Source organism: Girardinichthys multiradiatus, chromosome 11 (genome assembly GCF_021462225.1).
Source record: "Girardinichthys multiradiatus isolate DD_20200921_A chromosome 11, DD_fGirMul_XY1, whole genome shotgun sequence".
In the NCBI taxonomy this organism is placed as follows: domain Eukaryota; kingdom Metazoa; phylum Chordata; class Actinopteri; order Cyprinodontiformes; family Goodeidae; genus Girardinichthys; species Girardinichthys multiradiatus.
The window spans coordinates 5,293,375-5,315,133 of record NC_061804.1 but is presented as its reverse complement, the minus strand read 5'-3'; the positions used below and the strand labels follow the sequence as shown (position 1 = coordinate 5,315,133).

General features: G+C 40.0%; 1 protein-coding gene and 1 long non-coding RNA gene across 2 annotated transcripts in view; one reads left to right on the top strand and one right to left on the bottom strand.

The window, feature by feature from the left end:
- Nucleotides 1–21,759, top strand: part of sgcd (sarcoglycan, delta (dystrophin-associated glycoprotein)) — a 200,995-nt gene that overhangs the window by 157,492 nt on the left and 21,744 nt on the right. The window contains exon 6 of the mRNA XM_047378662.1: nt 15,207–15,279. Coding sequence (XP_047234618.1) covers nt 15,207–15,279 — 73 coding nt within the window. The remainder of the gene's footprint in view (nt 1–15,206; nt 15,280–21,759) is intronic.
- LOC124876136 lies at nt 5,519–6,951 on the bottom strand. The gene is made up of 2 exons (XR_007040230.1): nt 5,756–6,951; nt 5,519–5,717 (listed from the first exon to the last, which is right to left on the bottom strand). It is a non-coding gene; the product is annotated as an uncharacterized LOC124876136 (long non-coding RNA).

The following is a 21,759-nucleotide window of genomic DNA, read 5'->3' as shown; positions in this document are numbered from 1 at the left end:
AATGACATGAATGTAAGTTGCTTTCAGCAAAGCCATTTTTCACAACATTTTGAGGGGTGGACACATATCATAATTGATTCAGTTTGGGTAGCTGCAACAAATCTGCTTGGTTAGATAATTTATCCTTTTTTGGTTAGAAAAAACACATGCTGGCCTGTGGCTAACACTCTTATGACTGGGCTGAACTGATTTTTGTTAGAAAAAAATGTCTCGTTTCTCCTACAGACGTCAAAACAAACTTCAGTCTCATGACTTGTAGCCACATTACAAACTGCTTCATAATGCTGTGAAATCAGTCGCTCTGCCTCCTGGTAGTGTCACAGCCGCTTGTATTATTCAACAGGGGATGACAGCATGTCACTTGGTGCAGGCTGGGTTAGATGATGGAGTTGTGTATCACCCGTAAAACTCAGAATTGATATAAAGTCACTTGCTTTTGTTGCGAACACTGTCGAGCTTCATGCTTTGTCAGCATCCTGAGGCAATCTAAAAAGAGAGCAGAAGCTGGGGAGGGATACGATGACCAAGGGTAAATTATTCATATTCACCTGCAACGTGGGAGATACCGTCGCTGCATACATGCAGCATGTGACAGATTTTACTTAAGCTGCTTCTTTTTCATTGCTCTTTTTTCCTAATCTTTGAACTAAATCCTCCTTCTTTACTTTCACTAATCTGCTGGTTGCACACACTGTTTGGCAACCAAAACTCATCGTTGAGATGTAGAATTTGCCCCTTTAATAAAAGCCACGGATTTCCTCGCAGCCTGTCGTTGAGGAGAGAAAAAGGGCAAAGTGTCTCAACAGGGAGCAATGACTATTTATTAGAGAGGGCTGCTAGCTACACATCCAGTCTGACTGAAATACTAAAAGAGGAGAATATTATAGACTCTGCTGCAGAGAATCAGCACAAGGAAATGATGAAAAGTGAGAGGAGGGTAATAGGGAGCTAAGGGAAAAAATATTAAATGGGTGAAAATTAAACCTTCTGGACCTGCAGGGTGTGGGAGGCAGGTCTCTTTGTCTTCAGAAAGTTATAAACCCACCTCGAGCACTTTGCAGTTTTGTTGTGATAACTGGGATCCAGAGTGTGCAGTTCAGCTGCTCTGTACTTGGTTTTATTTTACTCTGAGTAATGCAGGTTTTCAGGTTATATTGTGTAATATTTTGCTGTGTGCTGGAGATTGACTCAACTCTACTTTATTTTTGTTACTTCTCCATTGTAAATCCCTAAACAGATTTTATTACGTCGTTGGTCCAGGTTCAAAGTGAATTCTGAATTTGTGCACATATATTTATATATATATTTATATTATATTGTAGATATGTTTATACTGTTTAATTTGTATTGTATTGCACTGACTACGCCAAAACAAATTCCTTGTATGTCCAAAAACGTACTTGGCAATAAAGCTTTTCTGATTCTGATTGTCAGACCAGTGATTTGGTCAGAGAACTTCAGCTCATCCCTCCAGACTTTCCTATAATGCTCATGTCTCTGTCAGCCTTTACCTCAACTCTCCGTTAGTCTTTACCTCCGCTCTACGTAGTTTTTAGTTCAACTATCCTTCAGGTCAAAGTGCAGTTGGCCTTTAGCTCAAGTGTCTTTCTTACTAGAATGAATTGTCTTTCAGTAAAAAAAAAAAAACAATAAAATAAAGTATACCATAGAAATGTTTCCTGCAAAATTATTTTGAACTGACCTAAATTGATTTAACTTTATCAACAACAATAATTTTTCTGAGTAAAATATCTCCAGAAAATATATTTCTTCAGAAGGCTTTGCTATGAAGACAGAAGAAAGGTGTTAAGTAGCCATGATGTCCAAGCAGGGAGCAAGTAGAAATAAAATCCAACAAAAGTGAGAAGAAGGTTTAAGGGGGGCATAGGGAAAAATATTATAAGGGTGAATAATAACCTTCTAAGTGATTTAGGGTTGTTGTTTTGTTTTGAGAAACGTTTTTCAGAAAGTTATAAACTCACCCAGAGAATTTGTCCGTTTTATTGTGATAACTGGGCTCCAAAGGGTGTGTGTTTGTTTTTGTTCTGCTGAAACTATCAGATATTAACAAAAACACCAGTGCTTTGGAAAGCAAGGTTTACAAAAATGTTTATGGAGCTAAACATCACATGGATTGGTTAGATGCCAAAATTGTGGTTGTTGGTGAAAACCTTTTTTTGGCTTCTGCTCCCAAGTTAAAAGCTGGCAAAGACCAACATCAACAAGTTGTAAGACTTCAGCTGGCTTGTTAGATTCCATATTTTCATCAATTTACTAGGTATTATAAGTATAAAAAGCAGTACCCTGTTTTCAAGACTGACCGAACCAAAAAACCCTAGCCACAGCATATTCTAGGATGAAGGTGTTGAGGGACCAGTCCAGACGTGTAGAGTGGGTAGCTAGGCCTAGGCTAAAGTTGGGATTTTCAGCATTGTAGACAACTGCATTTAGAGTTCCTCGTTATCTGATGAGGGGAGCCCACACCAGGCGCTTTGAGAAGCTCCACATGAAAGTTTCTAGGAAGAATGACAGAAGATGGACAGAAAAAGTCCCCCTTCAACCAGGGGCTTCCAGGCTAGCCAGGGATGACAATAGGGCCAACCCAGCTGTTGATGGTCTTTCAGGTTGAGTATCCTGTTAATGGTTCCTAGCTCCTGTTATCGATGGCCCATGTCATGGACCTTCAGATGTGTTGCTGCTACAATACAAAAGGGTATACAAAGGGTTTCATTATCTTTGAAGGAAGTTGAGTTCTGCGAGAGGCTTGTTAATTGCCAATTCATTTAATTCATGTATGCTGGAGCATGGACATATATCTACAAACTGCTGAACACTGCACTGTGAGGGTTGGAGTTGAGGACTGCTGATTTAGATAGTGAAGTTTGAGGGGTGACACCAAGTTTGCTTTTGACTGTGTGATGTAATCTAAGTTAAAAAGCTTAATATGGTACACTTGCTGTCCTTCATACAACAGTTGTTACTGTAGATATAACAGAGAAGATGGAAAAGGATACAGGGTTAAATTAACTTAATTTGAACATGTTAGCATCTTTATTTGCCTTTTAGTTTGAAAAATTGGGTCAAAATATGGATCTATTATCTCATTTCAATAAACTTCCATATTTCTCCTTTCCTCAAGGTTAACTCTTGTTTTCTGTTTCAAAGAATCCAAACTGAACTTTTACTCTCTGTCTTCTTCATGGAAATTGAGGCAGTTACAAGTTTCAGAGAAGATGGTTGAGACAGATTGAGGGAAATTGGGTACACCATGACAGAAAATTACCCTTCATCCCCAAATCAGTGCGGAACACAGTGATCATCACAAATCGTTTTTTATCTAGCAGCGTGGAGAGTAGAATTTCCTCTGACAGGAGGGGAGTGGGTTTCACGCTGCTGGATGTCTAGTCAGTGGTCATAATTTCATGGTTGGAAACCTGAACAAGCTGCATAGATTTGCTGAGCTCCCAACAGAGAAGTGGTAGTGGAGTGTGGACTTTGTATAAAAGGTTACAGGTCCCTGATATGATAATCACAATTTTTTTCTTACCTCTGGGGATTAGTTGAAATTAAATTCCTGGTTCTTAATAAGCTCCAGGAGGGCTTTGCTTGTTCCTCACATCATCGTCATGCATCTCTTTGTTGTTTACTGTAAGCTACAAACTGCAAGTCTCTGTTTGACTGCTAATGATAACCCAGCTCCCACAAGCAGGGGGGCACATTCAAATTCATAAATCATCAAACCCAGTGTTTGTGTTTATGTCTAAAATATGCTTGAAAATCCAGGACAGCACTGTAGTACAGTAGATAAACATGAAGCCCGGCAGGCAGAATTTGAACAACACTGACTTTAAATTTTTTCCATGTTTGGAAAAGGCTTGAATGTGTGGATTTTAAAAGGGACATAAATAAGAATAAATAAAAAATAAAAATATTGTTAACATACTATTCTGTTCAAGACTCACTCTTGTTGGCATGTTTGGAAATATAATACAATAGCTCTGGAGTTCTCGTTCTTGAATTTGGAACCTGACCATAAATGTGGAACCTGCCCTTAAATGTGCAACCTGCTCTTAAATATGGAACCTGCCCTTAAATGTGCAACCTGCTCTTAAATATGGAACCTAACCTTAAATGTGGAACCTGCCCTCAAATGTGGAACCTGCTCTTAAATATGGAACCTGCCCTTAAATGTGGAACCTGCTCTTAAATATGGAACCTGCCCTTAAATGTGCAACCTGCTCTTAAATATGGAACTTGCCCTTAAATGTGCAACCTGCTCTTAAATATGGAACCTGGCCTTAAATGTGCAACCTGCTCTTAAATATGGAACCTGACCTTAAATGTGGAACCTGCCCTCAAATGTGGAACCTGCCCTTAAATGTGCAACCTGACCATAAATGTGGAACCTGCTCTTAAATGTGGAACCTGCCCTCAAATGTGCAACCTGCTCTTAAATATGGAACCTGCCCTTAAATGTGCAACCTGCTCTTAAATATGGAACCTGACCTTAAATGTGGAACCTGCCCTCAAATGTGGAACCTGACCATAAATGTGGAACCTGTCCTTAAATGTGGAACCTGCCCTTAAATGTGCAACCTGCTCTTAAATGTGGAACCTGCCCTTAAATGTGCAACCTGCTCTTAAATATGGAACCTGCCCTTAAATGTGGAACCTGTCCTTAAATGTGCAACCTGCTCTTAAATATGGAACCTGCCCTTAAATGTGCAACCTGCTCTTAAATATGGAACCTGACCTTAAATGTGGAACCTGCCCTCAAATGTGGAACCTGACCATAAATGTGGAACCTGCCCTTAAATGTGCAACCTGACCATAAATGTGGAACCTGCTCTTAAATGTGGAACCTGCCCTTAAATGTGCAACCTGCTCTTAAATATGGAACCTGCCCTTAAATGTGCAACCTGCTCTTAAATATGGAACCTGACCTTAAATGTGGAACCTGCCCTCAAATGTGGAACCTGACCATAAATGTGGAACCTGTCCTTAAATATGGAACCTGCCCTTAAATGTGGAACTTGTCCTTAAATGTGGAACCTGCCCTTAAATGTGCAACCTGCTCTTAAATGTGGAACCTGCCCTTAAATGTGCAACCTGCTCTTAAATATGGAACCTGCCCTTAAATGTGGAACCTGTCCTTAAATGTGCAACCTGCTCTTAAATGTGGAACCTGCCCTTAAATGTGGAACCTGCCCTTAAATGTGCAACCTGCTCTTAAATGTGGAACCTGCCCTTAAATGTGCAACCTGCTCTTAAATATGGAACCTGCCCTTAAATGTGCAACCTGCTCTTAAATGTGGAACCTGCCCTTAAATGTGGAACCTGCCCTTAAATGTGCAACCTGCTCTTAAATGTGGAACCTGCCCTTAAATGTGCAACCTGCTCTTAAATATGGAACCTGCCCTTAAATGTGCAACCTGCTCTTAAATATGGAACCTGCCCTTAAATGTGGAACCTGTCCTTAAATGTGCAACCTGCTCTTAAATGTGGAACCTGCCCTTAAATGTGGAACCTGCCCTTAAATGTGCAACCTGCTCTTAAATGTGGAACCTGCCCTTAAATGTGCAACCTGCTCTTAAATATGGAACCTGCCCTTAAATGTGCAACCTGCTCTTAAATATGGAACCTGACCTTAAATGTGGAACCTGCCCTCAAATGTGGAACCTGTCCTTAAATGTGGAACCTGTCCTTAAATGTGGAACCTGCCCTTAAATGTGCAACCTGCTCTTAAATATGGAACCTGCCCTTAAATGTGCAACCTGCTCTTAAATATGGAACCTGCCCTTAAATGTGCAACCTGCTCTTAAATATGGAACCTAACCTTAAATGTGGAACCTGCCCTCAAATGTGGAACCTGCTCTTAAATATGGAACCTGCCCTTAAATGTGGAACCTGCTCTTAAATATGGAACCTGCCCTTAAATGTGCAACCTGCTCTTAAATATGGAACTTGCCCTTAAATGTGCAACCTGCTCTTAAATATGGAACCTGGCCTTAAATGTGCAACCTGCTCTTAAATATGGAACCTAACCTTAAATGTGGAACCTGCCCTCAAATGTGGAACCTGCCCTTAAATGTGCAACCTGACCATAAATGTGGAACCTGCTCTTAAATGTGGAACCTGCCCTCAAATGTGCAACCTGCTCTTAAATATGGAACCTGCCCTTAAATGTGCAACCTGCTCTTAAATATGGAACCTGACCTTAAATGTGGAACCTGCCCTCAAATGTGGAACCTGACCATAAATGTGGAACCTGTCCTTAAATGTGGAACCTGCCCTTAAATGTGCAACCTGCTCTTAAATGTGGAACCTGCCCTTAAATGTGCAACCTGCTCTTAAATATGGAACCTGCCCTTAAATGTGGAACCTGTCCTTAAATGTGCAACCTGCTCTTAAATATGGAACCTGCCCTTAAATGTGCAACCTGCTCTTAAATATGGAACCTGACCTTAAATGTGGAACCTGCCCTCAAATGTGGAACCTGACCATAAATGTGGAACCTGCCCTTAAATGTGCAACCTGACCATAAATGTGGAACCTGCTCTTAAATGTGGAACCTGCCCTTAAATGTGCAACCTGCTCTTAAATATGGAACCTGCCCTTAAATGTGCAACCTGCTCTTAAATATGGAACCTGACCTTAAATGTGGAACCTGCCCTCAAATGTGGAACCTGACCATAAATGTGGAACCTGTCCTTAAATATGGAACCTGCCCTTAAATGTGGAACTTGTCCTTAAATGTGGAACCTGCCCTTAAATGTGCAACCTGCTCTTAAATGTGGAACCTGCCCTTAAATGTGCAACCTGCTCTTAAATATGGAACCTGCCCTTAAATGTGGAACCTGTCCTTAAATGTGCAACCTGCTCTTAAATGTGGAACCTGCCCTTAAATGTGGAACCTGCCCTTAAATGTGCAACCTGCTCTTAAATGTGGAACCTGCCCTTAAATGTGCAACCTGCTCTTAAATATGGAACCTGCCCTTAAATGTGCAACCTGCTCTTAAATGTGGAACCTGCCCTTAAATGTGGAACCTGCCCTTAAATGTGCAACCTGCTCTTAAATGTGGAACCTGCCCTTAAATGTGCAACCTGCTCTTAAATATGGAACCTGCCCTTAAATGTGCAACCTGCTCTTAAATATGGAACCTGCCCTTAAATGTGGAACCTGTCCTTAAATGTGCAACCTGCTCTTAAATGTGGAACCTGCCCTTAAATGTGGAACCTGCCCTTAAATGTGCAACCTGCTCTTAAATGTGGAACCTGCCCTTAAATGTGCAACCTGCTCTTAAATATGGAACCTGCCCTTAAATGTGCAACCTGCTCTTAAATATGGAACCTGACCTTAAATGTGGAACCTGCCCTCAAATGTGGAACCTGTCCTTAAATGTGGAACCTGTCCTTAAATGTGGAACCTGCCCTTAAATGTGCAACCTGCTCTTAAATATGGAACCTGCCCTTAAATGTGCAACCTGCTCTTAAATATGGAACCTGACCTTAAATGTGCAACCTGCTCTTAAATATGGAACCTGCCCTCAAATGTGGAACCTGACCTTAAACGTGGAACCTGCCCTTAAATATGGAACTTGACCTTAAATATGGAACCTGCCCTTAAATATGGAACTTGACCTTAAATATGGAACCTGACCTTAAATATGGAAGCTGGCCTCAAATGTGGAACCTGACCTTAAACGTGGAACCTGCTCTTAAATATGGAACCTGCCCTTAAATGTGGAACCTGTCCTTAAATGTGCAACCTGCTCTTAAATGTGGAACCTGCCCTTAAATGTGGAACCTGCCCTTAAATGTGCAACCTGCTCTTAAATGTGGAACCTGCCCTTAAATGTGCAACCTGCTCTTAAATATGGAACCTGCCCTTAAATGTGCAACCTGCTCTTAAATATGGAACCTGCCCTTAAATGTGCAACCTGCTCTTAAATATGGAACCTGCCCTTAAATGTGGAACCTGTCCTTAAATGTGCAACCTGCTCTTAAATGTGGAACCTGCCCTTAAATGTGGAGCCTGCCCTTAAATGTGCAACCTGCTCTTAAATGTGGAACCTGCCCTTAAATGTGCAACGTGCTCTTAAATATGGAACCTGCCCTTAAATGTGGAACCTGCTCTTAAATGTGGAACCTGCCCTTAAATGTGCAACCTGCTCTTAAATATGGAACCTGACCTTAAATGTGGAACCTGCCCTCAAATGTGGAACCTGCTCTTAAATATGGAACCTGACCTTAAATGTGGAACCTGCCCTCAAATGTGGAACCTGACCATAAATGTGGAACCTGTCCTTAAATGTGGAACCTGCCCTTAAATGTGCAACCTGCTCTTAAATATGGAACCTGCCCTTAAATGTGCAACCTGCTCTTAAATATGGAACCTGACCTTAAATGTGGAACCTGACCTTAAACGTGGAACCTGCCCTTAAATATGGAACTTGACCTTAAATATGGAACCTGCCCTTAAATATGGAACTTGACCTTAAATATGGAACCTGACCTTAAATATGGAAGCTGGCCTCAAATGTGGAACCTGACCTTAAACGTGGAACCTGCCCTTAAATATGGAACCTGCCCTTAAATGTGGCTCAATTTGAATGTATGATAGATAATTGAATGCTTTCATATGAGGAAGGATAATTAGATGGTTGATAAACAAAATGTATGGACAAGATGGATGGCTGGTTGGGTTGACGGACGGACAGACAGATTAAAAATTTTCCTTTGCTCTTGGATATTGATCCGGTTTGTTCTGACTGCTAAAAAAAAATCTGTGCTCAGATCCAGTTTTGCTCATTTTCCTCTTTGATATCTAACTGGATGTTTTTGTCATTCTTGTTTGCTCTCTCTTGATCTGCTGACTTCCACAGGGATGCATTTTCTAATTTAGTTCTTATTCTACCCTTTGAGCAGCAGAGTATTGAATTTATGTATACATCAGTGAAACATGGTGACTAATTAGATTTGCCTACTCAATACAAGAGGTAAAGCCTTTCACAAGGTCAGGGCTATAATACCCAAATCTGTCACTGAGTTTGCAGTCATTGCTGGCAAAGAAAAAGGGGTAGCCCATGTGAGAAGACACAAGGGTACTGGGTCATGTAGTGAAACTGAGGAAGCAGAACAAGTTTAACTAGTCTTATGCAGAAACAAAGAAACACAGTTTAGCCTGGTCCCGTAATGAGAGATAGTGTCCTGAAGTTCTCACTTGCTCCCCTTACTTGCGGTCTATTAGTTTTAGCATCAATAGCCAGAAAGATGGTGATGGCCAGAGACCAAACTGAAGCCTCTGGAACAGCAGTTACTGTCAAACTGATTTACAGTGTTCGCTTAGACGCCATTCTTCTTCAGTCAACAGTTCACTGTTATGATTCAATGCATAATTGGCTTTCTACCAACACCATTTATTTTTATTTCTTCGTCTTGGCACATTTCTTTTTGGCTTTTGAGTTAAACCAGGATGGAAGACAAGTGTTTTGTTATTAATTATTATAGCTGGCAAAAATGGCTGGTACGAGCTGCCATTACCTTTAATCCACATTCAATTGGCTGGTAAAATACAAAAATATCTAAATATATGTGTTAATTTTCGTAGCCTGGGAGATTGTGGAGGTATATGTTCATTTATTAATGGTAAAATGTTAGAATTATTCTCTTGTGATTGTGCATTGCATTCATGAATGCCTGCAGATAAACAAAGGCTTTTGGTATTCATTCAATGTTGCACATGCATGTCTATAGCCTCGACCAATCACTGAGATTATTCCTGCAGGGAGTTTCCTTTGCAGTGTATGTCTCTGTATTTCATCACCTCCGAGATACTTCAAGCCTTAACTGATGATATCTGGTCCTGCTTGGAGTAGTACCTCATAAACACCTCGACACGGACATGGATTCACCCGGACACACAACTGCACGAGCGGACGAATTAATCTTTAATGGCATTGTTTATTTTCTCATCCGACCCTCCGACCCAACTACTCCGCCAGCATGTCAACGCTGTGACGTATTTCCACTCCCTGCCCGCTATTCATGTGCGCCGTGTGATCCAGGGGATCGGATAAATCAAACTTTATTCACCGGAGGTGCACATGAATGGAGCCATCTCATTCCCCTGGCTCTGAATGTTACTCCAGCGGCAGCAGAGCAGAAAATATCTGCATTTTTATCTTTGGAGGAGTCTGATTATGGACAAATTTTAAGATGAGCTGAACATCTGGGTGCACAGTTTGATACATTTTTCTGACCTTAGCTAAAGGTCATCTCCTAGGTGACTTCTCAGGTTTTATTTATAGCTAAAAGACTAAATGAAAAACCAAAATTCTGTTTTTTTAGGAACTTAGAATGTGCGACCAATAAACATAGGATTTCCTTCCATCCATCCTTCCATACTGTTCTGTACACTCTTAATCTATTTTCTGTTTTAGGGAGCAGTAGATGCCTCTCCAAAACAAAATGAAACATTGCTTTTTTAGAGGACAGATATAAAACATCTGACACTTAAATGTTGCCTTTTCTATTATCTATAAATTACAATACTGTGACATACATATTAACCAGCCATATCTCGTTCTACCTGATTTACATCTGGTACTGACAAGGCATTTTTTTAAAACTAGCATAATCTATTTAGGTAAAAAAAAAAAAAAAGAAGGAACAGAAGTGGCTCCACCTGTAGCAGTGATTAAGGGAGAGTTATCTATTCAACATGAGTAAGCAAGAACATGAATTTGCATAGAGATGTTTTATTTTCCCCACTTTTTGACAGGTTTATCTGTGTTATGAAGAGCTCCCCTGAAGGAGCGAGACTGTAAATATCCCCAGTCTTCAGAGAAAGTCAACCATTAAACACCTGTTTAATTAGAGAATAGCTAAATATGTCAGACTTGTCCTGCCACAAGCGCTTCTGTCCAGGTGTTGTTATAAAAGGCCTTCCGTTGTAGGAAGGTAGACTTCTTTATGCATTTTGCTTACAGCAAAGAGGGTATTTTCTAAAAAAATAAAGCACTTGGTTATATTCAAGCAATTTGCTAAAAAACAATTGCACCCTATGTTTGCATCACCACTACTACTGTGTACAATGCAACATAAGTTGTGAATTGGCGCTATATAAATAAAACAGAATTGAATTGAATGCTCTGTTACCAGTAGGACGGCCTTCAGACGTTTAACATTTCACAAGGTTGGAGCAGAGAGGAATCTTTGACCTCTCCTCTAGATCATGCTAAGCCCTTGGTCCCTTCATACTGCATGCTTATGCCTCTTTAATGCACCCCACAAGTTTTCTATAGGATTCGGTAGGAAGGTTGATTTTGTGGCTGTTATCCCATTTCTGTTTTGGTTTTAAGGGGTGGGGGTCTTTAGGCTAAACGTTTGTGCTCCTAGTAGGACTTTGTATTGACTTCCATTCATTTTGCTTACTCCATTTGTGCCTAATCTTAACATTAACCCTCACCATTACCAGTGTATACCTAAACCACCCCAAAACGTACCCGACATGATAGCTATACCCCTAACCCATAATCCTACAAATGGGCCCCCGCCCCCATAAGGACTATCGGTCTTCAGAAGTTAAGTGATTAGACCAGAAATAGGTGAATGGGTACAACTATATATGGAGGTTAAATACCTCAGAAAAAAAAAATAAACAACAGAATACATAAAAACATTCGATACAACCAGCCCTGGAAGGAAAGGCTTGTGGCCCTCTGCACATTCTGAACTAACAGCTGACGTTTACAAGTAAAATATGATATCTCTCACTTCATCTATCACCAAAATTAAATCCTTCCTAGGGATCTGCCTTTCTTCTTCATTCTTATACAGCTCATTCCAGTTACTCTCATTTAATTCTCGCTACTGTGGCAAGAGCTGTCCATGCATCACCTGTCAGAGCTGTCCTAGCCGCTTGTCATCCCACCACTTTGTTTTGATGGTGCAGGCGCCAGCACTGATTTGTTGTGGTGTTGTTGTGCAGTATAATAATTACTATAATTTGAAAGATAGCTTCCCTCATTTGCATCATGAGGCAGCCAAACAAATAAAAACAAACTCACCTTCCACAAGTGTTTCAGTTCAGATGTGGTAAAGATACAAGACCTTTAGTTGTGGCTGCACTTATTAAAAAGCCGTTTAACCGGCAGCTTTGCTTCACATTTGTCTTCCAAATAACATAATAAAATTAGGTATTGTAGGACATTGAAAGGGCTTATCAGTCTTATTTATGTTTTACTCTCATTTTCCTAATTGGCCTCAACCTAGGGATCTGAGCGACCGAAGGTATAAGCGAACTGAGCCACTGTCGGGAACCTCCCTTGAATGCTTGAATTTTAGTGTTTATATTTGTTTATTGAGAATAAGAATCCTATTAAATTTGATGTGACGGATTCAGCATCGATTATATTTTTTAGAATATAAGATTTAAATGAATTGGCAAATTTACCTTATTATGGTAATATAGTTAGAATCTGATGATCTGGGTTTAATATTTTCTTTATTTTTGAGCTCAGTTCACAAATACATCTCAGCCAGTAATAACCATTTATCCATAACTGCTTTTAAGCTCAGACAATTAAACCTAGCCTCCTCTGCCAGATTTCACCGAGTCTGGATTGATAAGCTGTTAGTGGAGGTGATGTTCTTAACAGGAAGAGGGGCCCCTATTTAAATTATGCTTAAAGTCCCATAGTACCTTGGGTCAGCCCTGGCTGGGATCCAGCAGAACATGTAAAATATTCAAACATGAGCTACTGGCTGTAAACATTAGGCCAAAGGTGAATCTATGAAATGTTCGTTTTTATTTTTTTGACATTAGCAAAACACAAAACAAGTCTAGGACTCCATGTGACAGAAAATTATTTTTGTTACCATCTTTTAAGCACAGTGTGTTATAATGGAGATGTCAGGAATATGACATGTTGTGACACAGTTGGACTAAAGCTGTAAAAATCCTCATTTAATACCTAAACCCAGGACACATAAGAATTGCTATTTGAAAGATTTGAGCATTTTGTTCTCCATCTTACTTAGCTTTGAAAATCTAAATGTGTCACTGAGCAAAAGCTGTTTGGACTCCCAGCAGCCGCTCAAAATGCTTTGAATTGCATTTAGTCATGGTTATTGATCTGCACCTGATGCTTGGTTGATTTGATGTGACTGAATGGTTGGGTTTACCCCAAGCAGCAGCTGCGTCGGCACTACGGTCAATCAGAGCCTTGGGGTGAAGGGCCAGCCAATTACCTTCTTTGTGTGTGTGTGTGTGTGTTTTGTTTTAGTTCATTGTTGCTATGTGGCGCCTCTTTGCAATCAAGCAAAACGAGAGAAGAGTAACAGCTGAAGTTAGACTCTGCATAGTTGGACTTTGCAGAGCTCTAGTTTTGAAAGTCACCATTGGAAGTCAATATCATTGACACTAATCCCACTAATCCCATCTTTGTCTCACAAGTCCAACAGTTTTTTTTTGTTGTTTTTTTTTTTATAATCCTCAAATCTCAATTATGTGCTGAAAATTGGCATCATCATAATTATATCATCTGATGACAGAGTACGATACAACATCTAATGACCAAGACAGGGCCGTCCACCTAAACTGACAAGAGAGCTTCAGAGAAGCAGCCAATAGGCCCATGGTAACTCTGGAGGAGCTATAGAGATTCACAGCTCAGGAAAAGGAATGTCAGCAGGACAACTATTGGTTGTGCACAAGACAAATCTGGCCTTTTATGGAACTGCTTTGCACATCACCCTGATCACACTATCTCACTTTTTAAACATGGTGGTGGTAACGTCATGATGTGTGGATGTTTTTCTTCAGCAGGGACAGGGAAGATGGTCGGAGTTTATGGATGCAGTTAAATACAGGAAAATCAGTTAACTAATGTAATGATCAAAGAGATTTGATGCTGGCCCTCAGGTTCACCCTCCAGCAGGCCATCGGCCCTAAACATACAGGCAATGGCAAAGGCTGCATGTTTAGATCAAAGTATAGTCGTGTGTTAAAATGTTTTAGACTAAAATCTAATTGAGGGTTTAAGGCAAGTCATGAAAATGTTGACAGAGCTCGAGAAACAGTATGAGGAATTTCAGTCTCCAGATATTTAGTGCTGGTAAGGAGAAATGTCACATTTTAGATGTTTAACGGTGGTGCGGACATGCCCAAAAAACACTGTAATTGCAGCAAAGGTTGTTCTACAAAGCATTGACTTAAGGAGGCTGAATACAGATGCCCACCAGATTAGCCTTTTCCTTCAACCTCATAATTATACCTTTTAGAAAAGAATGCAAATACACCAGCTGGTATAAGCTGGTTAATCAGTCAGGCTGTCTGATTAAATAGGCATCAGAAATGTCCCTCTTAGCTTCCCAGCAGTAGTTTTAAAACGGTTACCTTAAGGAGTGTGATGGTTGGGTCTTCTTCAGTACCCACAGAATGAAGAGCAGAAAAACTTCCTAACAGACAAATTATTCTTTTGAGGGGAAACGTGTATTAGCTTTAAAATAGCCAGCTGATTGGCAGTGCGCAGCAATAAGTGAGGGAGGAGCATCGATATATTGCTCTTTGCACCATACAGATGAAGAAAATCTGGCTACTTTAAAATGCTCCCTGGCTTCTCATTAGAGGACATGAACTGTATGATTGAAAGGTTGACTGGTTATGGGGCTTTAAGTCTTTTGAACCTGGTCATACCTGGACAGCAGTAACTGTCCCATATCTAGTGTATACATGCATTTCTCCTAGTCTGACAGTAATCCAACCTTTCGAGGGCTTTGTGAATCAGAGGGAGGAACAAAGTCTGGTTTTCTTCCATTCTGCATTTCACAGAAGCAGCATAACCCTTTAATAAATCTGGCCATCAATGTTTTTCTGATCTATTCTGACCTTTGCTTTGCTGTGAGTCACTTCATTGTTTAGAGGTAAAAGCAGAAAGCTGAAATCAAAGAAGCCCAGTAGACAAAACTTGCTTTAAAAACGTTGCTGTTTTTTTTTTTTTTTTACCGCAGACCCTCATATTATCCAAGAAGAGCATTCTCCCGTCTTATTGTGAGGCAAGCCGGGGGCTGAGGTGCACACTGACTAGAGCCTTATAGATTGGCAGAGTCTCAGAGATTATGTCCATTGATTGGACAGAAGGGGTTTGTGGTTTCAATTGATGCAGCCTTCTGTCTGACTTCTGTCTGTTCTGTGATTTCAGGGGCCGAAGGAGCAGTGTTCAGCAAATCTGTGGAGACACCGCATGTCAGGGCCGAGCCGTTCAAAGAGCTACGGTGAGTCCAGGTTCTGTTCACAGATCAGATGGGATGACTGCTGCAGATGAATGGACAAAAGTCTTTTATTTGCATTTTTAACATTAATTTAAAAAAAACAATTACACAGTAATGTAATAAAGATTATAAAGATACTACACACAAAAAGAATACACTGAATGCATAAGCAGTTATGTTTAAAATAAAACATTTAGCACAGTTAGCACTAGCACCAGCAGAAAATAATACAGTAAATAGTAGGTTTTAATTTAAAAGTATAACTAGAGGCATTAAATGCACAAGATGGCTTGTTTACAAGAATTATAAAACACAATTAGAGTTGGCATGTAACACTTTCTACTGGAGTGCATTCCTTTATGTTACAGTGGGTATATATTATAATTTGTACAATTTTTACCTTTTCAACTGTGTTCATGCTTGGAGCTTACAATGGTTATGGGCATTTCCATGTCCAAAATCAAGAAATATATGAAAAAGAGCATAAAAAAAAAAACGAGCCCAAGGCAGCCGATGATGCAGCCTAAAGTTGCCAAAGAGTGACCGCATCACACATGTAAGGCCAAACTCTAATGGCAATAAATAGCATAATGGGCACCAAGACAGAGTGGAAGCTGAGCACTTGTGACAAAATGTGTGATTCAAAAGCCTACAATTCTGGCAGCCTTCAGAGAGACATTATTTCTGCACCAGTGCTGACTGGCATTGTTCCTCTGATGAGCACAGGTGTCAGCACGCTCCTCCCAACAAAATATGTCACCAGAATACCCTGCTATTCATTGACAAACCATGCAGTGGTTATGCAAGTCTCACGTTTTTCCACATAATCAATTTGCATATTGCTCAAGAGGGTATTGCTCCACAACATATTTTGATAAATCATCATCGCAATATCACTGTGTGCAATATTCATATCTCAAAAGACTGTCTGGAGTACAATAACTGTTAGTTAATATATTCCAAGTGCTCTGAACTTACATTTTTCATGCTAATATAATATTTAACCAGTTGGACAGAGTCTAACAGCAGCAGATACTCACACTGAACACAAATGACATTCCCCAAAATGCTAAATGTCACAGTGTTGGAAGTATAGATGGGAAAGACAGAAAAGAAGAAAGTAGGCTTATGTTGCAACTGATATCGTCATCTCAATATTTACCATTATTATTGTCATCAGATGACTTTCTAATATCTCTACATGAGGGCTTAACAGGAACATAGCAGTAAAAATGTTATTCATAGGTTACTGTCTGTTGACCACGCAAACTATAACTCAATCTGTAGTTAGCTGTCTCACAGCAGCAACATGCCATTTGGCCCTAAAAAGTAATTTCAAGGTAGTGCTACACATGTCACAGGAAGGGAAATCATAATACTTATACACGATTAGACTGAGCTACGGTCACTTTGTTTGTCAAAGGCAGAATTGTTTGGTAGAACAACAGTCAAACACTGTCTTTCCTTTGGTTCAGACACAGGGAAAAACATGAATAGCAGCTAAAGAATTGTTCAGAAAAGGCAGTCATTGATTTACTCGAGGTGATGACATCAGCTGACATTTGTCTTTTACAGACAAAGCAAAACCACTACAAAATAAAGCATTTTTTACCTCGAGAATTCTTCCCCTACTCTGGTCGCCATGGTGGTCTGGCTGTTAACTCCCTGTAACAGCTATCTCACATAGCTGCAGCATGAACAGTGATGTGTCCTCGTCCTTCAGACTTGTTCCTCCCCTTACGTCCAAGATTCCCGTCCTGGGCCAAAAAGTGTTTGCAGCAGAGCAAACAATAAAGAATAAATGTAATACAAGATCAAACAAAATTTAAAAAAAAAATTCTAATAAAATTATTTAAGAATAAAATTTATGGAGAGTAATTCAGATATTTTAATATTTATATTTGGCAGTTTCAGTCCCCCAGAAGATCTCGGTAATAGAAACTACTGAAAACCACCTTGTCCATAATGGGGCTCAGCACTATTACAAGGTGCAACGCATAAATACTGCCGCATTATTTAACAAATAAAAAGTGAGACAAGTTACTAGCAGTTTGCAGTAGTTACTTTATTAACATTCTGTTTTAATTAACGCAATATCTCTTCTCTGGGCTATTGAGTCAATCTATAAAAAGAAAACACAATTAATAGACATTAAATTGGTCTTTCAGAAGGTCAATACTTTCTTTTTAGGGACCAGTAATTCATTAGTTTCAGCCTGATTTTTCTCTAGTGAGACCATGAAAACAGCTGAAAATAAGGTGTATTATGCCACATTAAAAATATATAATTTTGTTTCAAAGTGAAATGGGCAAAAAGAAGCCTCAGGTATGTAGAAGTGATGTTGACTCATGCAGCGTATTTTTGAAGGAATGGAAACTTAGCTGCTGAGCCTCATTTGTCATCCCAGATTGACCATTACAGGACAGGATATTGCTTTCAAACAGTAAAAATTGTTTATTGACAGCAGTAAAGTCACGGGCAGAAAGAAATAGGTGTTGTAAAGATACAAAACTGATTGCTGTTGTTTTCAAAATGATTTTTACCTTAGTGTGTTTTTCTTTGTGGCCTTTGTGACATTATAAATTTTATTTTTAGCCAGTAGTTCCTCTTAGGCCTTAAATCATAAATACAGCCAATTAAATCACTGCTTAGTTGGCAGCTTGATCTCTTTTTCCCCATCCGTTTGCAACAACACTCGAGCCAAAACTGTTTATGAACTTAATGTTGCTGGCAATGAGTCCCAAATAAGCATAAATAATGCACCAATCAGTTGTTGTTTAATCACTCTTATGGGTTTTTTGGGTCCATAATATGTTCACACCTGTCAGGTAGCATAAGTGTGTAACCTGATAAGAATGCAGAATGTAGACACCAGTGAAGTGCTGAAAACAGGTTTTTGTCACGGGTGGTTAACACTGTAACGATCCCTCTTTGTAGGAGGCAGAGGCAGTGTTGTGTTGGTAATCTATGAGATCAATGAGTTCATGTTTAGAAACAGATGCCTTATCTCTTCGGTTTTCCTCTTCCTCTTTATCAAGAGCTTGTTGTTTCTAAATCAACTCAGATGTTGATCTGCAAACATCTTAGCAAGAAATCCAGTATCAGTGAGATGTAAAAGGGGGGGATAAGAGCAGATTTGGCAAAGGTTTTTAAGCCAGATGCCCTTCCTGAGGCAACCGGGATTCAAAGCCTGGACCCGCGTATCAAAGACACGGACTTAGCCCCAAAAATATAAATATATCAGTAAAAAGAAACGCAAATATTGTAAGCTGCCCAGGAAAGCATGAAATTATCTGGTACAACCCTGTCAGTTTGGTACGAACAGGTACCCAATGAATATAGAGTTTATGGTGCATTCAAGTACATCTAGTACACTGGATTGTCTAAATAGCAAAACAACTCCAAAGTGATTTAAACATGGTTTTAGTGTTTCCATCCATCCATTCGTCTGTCCGTCCATCCATCCATTGTCCATCCGTCCGTCCATCCATCAGTCCATCCATCTGTCCGTCCATCCATCAGTCCGTCCGTCCGTCCGTCCATCCATCAGTCCATCCATCTGTCCATCCATCCATCTGTCCGTCCATCCATCCATCCATCGTCCATCCATCCATCCATACATCCGTCCGTCCATCCATCCATCCATCGTCCATCCATCTGTCCATCCATCCATCCATACATCCGTCCGTCCATCCATCCATCCATCGTCCGTCCGTCCATCCATCCATCCATCGTCCATCCATCCATCCATCCGTCCATCCATCCATCCATTGTCCATCCGTCCATCCATCAGTCCATCCATCTGTCCGTCCATCCATCCGTCCGTCCATCCATCCATCCGTCCGTCCATCTGTCCATCCGTCGATGAGTCCATCCGTCCATCCGTCTGTCCATCCATCCATCCATCCATCCGTCCAAATCTCCAGTCAGTTCTCTAGTTGCCACTTTTTATTTGTTTCTCTTGGTTGAAGCGAACGCACCGAACCATGACCTTTGTGTATCGTCACACCCCCTACACGGTACTGTTCCTCACCAGCCGTCAGCTTCTTCACATCATAAACATCACCACTAGATGGGAATTTAGATTCATCATGGGGAACACATGTCCATTCAGAAGTCCACTAAGTCAAACTTCAACAAATTTACACCATTATTTTTGATTTGGTCTAGTTTGGTCCGTGTTTATTTTTAAATAAAAACCTGAAAACCTGACAGCAAAGATCTTTAGAACGAATTAATAATCTAAGAAACACTGTTGTCCCTGGTATAAACACAACAAAGGTCACCAGGAGGATCCAGTCTATGGTCAGTTTTGCACAAACATTTCTGCTGTCAGAGATGGAAACCACTCATTTGTCACCTGTCGAAGACAGATTTGTTGTTACTGGTGCAAACAATTATCCGTAGAATCATCTAGAAACAACAATCCATAACAGAAACAAATCTGTTTTTCTAATTGGAAACAAAAACCTGTAGTAACCTGCAGAAACAAAATTCATCAGAAACAAATATGTTGACATTTGTAGAAATAAAACAACAATCACCAGAGACAGCAGATCTTTGGTACTGGAAGAAACAAATCCATGGACACTGGTTAAAACGGTTCCAGTTTCACAAGGACAAACCAAATCTGTTTTCACTGGTAGAAACAGGATAAATCCTAATCTGTAGTAGCTGGTAAACACAGATCTGTAGTAATCAGATCAGTCTGATTTATATTTATATTTCTTTGTAGCGCCTGGCTGACTTGGATCAGATTTTAACGCCATACACACCAAAATGGTAACACATTGATGTTCCTGCTCTGAGTCCTCTGTTTTATGATGTCCAACCTATGACCAGCTCCTCAGTTGCTGCTGCAGCCATGCTTTTCACAAAGTAAATCCAAACCGACTGCAGCTGACTTTTTCTCAGGGCAGATTAATGGCTTAAACAACAGCAATCAAAAGATTTTTGGTGGAAAACTTTCTAAGCTCCCTTGCAGGCATCAGTCCAATTCATCTTCGGCTGGCTGTGTGGCTTACTCCATCCCTATATCCCCCTACAGCGTAAGCTTTATGTGTGAGTGTGAGGTGTGGACGCCTGTCTCTAATGTAAATGTCTTGTTTATCATCTTTCTCTCGGCTGTGCTGTCAGTTGTGATGACAGTCAATCAGGGCAGAAAACTCCACACAGAAACCCAGGAAAAACAGAGAGAGAGGGATGTTAGTGATGGATGTAAGGGGGATAAATATACAGTACAGGAAAGATGTAGTGAAATAGGGGTGGGGGTTGATATGAAAGAGTGTTGCGTCTAACAAAATATATCTTTCATATTTGTGTTGTTTCATCTCAATACCAAGTATTATAACACAATTTTAGTTTTCCTTAGAGAATCATAAAAAGTCAAAAATATTGTTTCTTTCTGGTCACATGAAAAGGAAAGACATCTCAGTTAATACTTTTACATTTGCTCAAAGAAATTAAATATTCCTTACTGCTAAAATGCTAACCCGAGTGACATCAAGTCATTAAAAATTATGTACCAAAACAGCTTTCACATACCATCAACTCTTTGCAAAGGAAATGACTGAAATATATCCAATATATAAATCTCCCCTTCTTACTCTTATCAGACCTGATTTCTAAAGATTGTTTACGCTTTTAATTCCTGCGTACTGCCAGTCGGACCAGCCGTACGTCATCAGGGGCTGTGCTGCCTCGGCTAAGGACTAGGGTCGGGTTTACTTCAACGTCCCTCGCCGCATCGCTTCTTTCATAAAACACATGGAGACAACCAAAAGGGGCCTTAACCCTTCTTGAGGGGCTTTGTTAACCAGGCTAAGGAGCTGCTTACAAGAAACTGTGGCATTAAGGGGAACGTACATCAATCGTCAAATAATGTGCATCACTTTGCGAGAGCCGCTCACTGAACTTCAGCAATGGGTATTTTATAGTAGCATTTTTAGGAGCTTTTCAGTAGAACATGTTTAAAATGGATCACTGGGAACACAGTGGTGCAGGAAGGAATTCAGCAACTTTATTGATAGTAAATGTGTTAATTTGTTTCTTCAGTATAACAAAAAAGAACGGTAAACATATATTTTCTCAAAACCATTTGCATTTGTGGTTCTTTGTATTTCTTTTCCTGACTAGTTTCAACTCCCCTGGAAGCCTGAATGTAGTTATGTTGTAGTTTCCTGATAATTTATATGGTATATGTAGTTTCCTCTGTGTTGCTTACTTCACCTGATGTTGTGCTGTATACCTTTAATTTATCAACAAGATGGCAAAAAAACAATGATCACTGTGCTCCTGGTTTGTATTAAATGAAATTAAAGCATCTTTTTTGTCATGTGTTGCCCCTCAGGGTTAGGCCACAAAGGATTTAAATGACAAACACAACAGCATTTCAATGATGTATGCATTGAAATGTTTAAATCATCATCAATCACTGCTACTTTCCTTTTTTGGATAATTTCAAACACAAAGTGACTGAAGAAA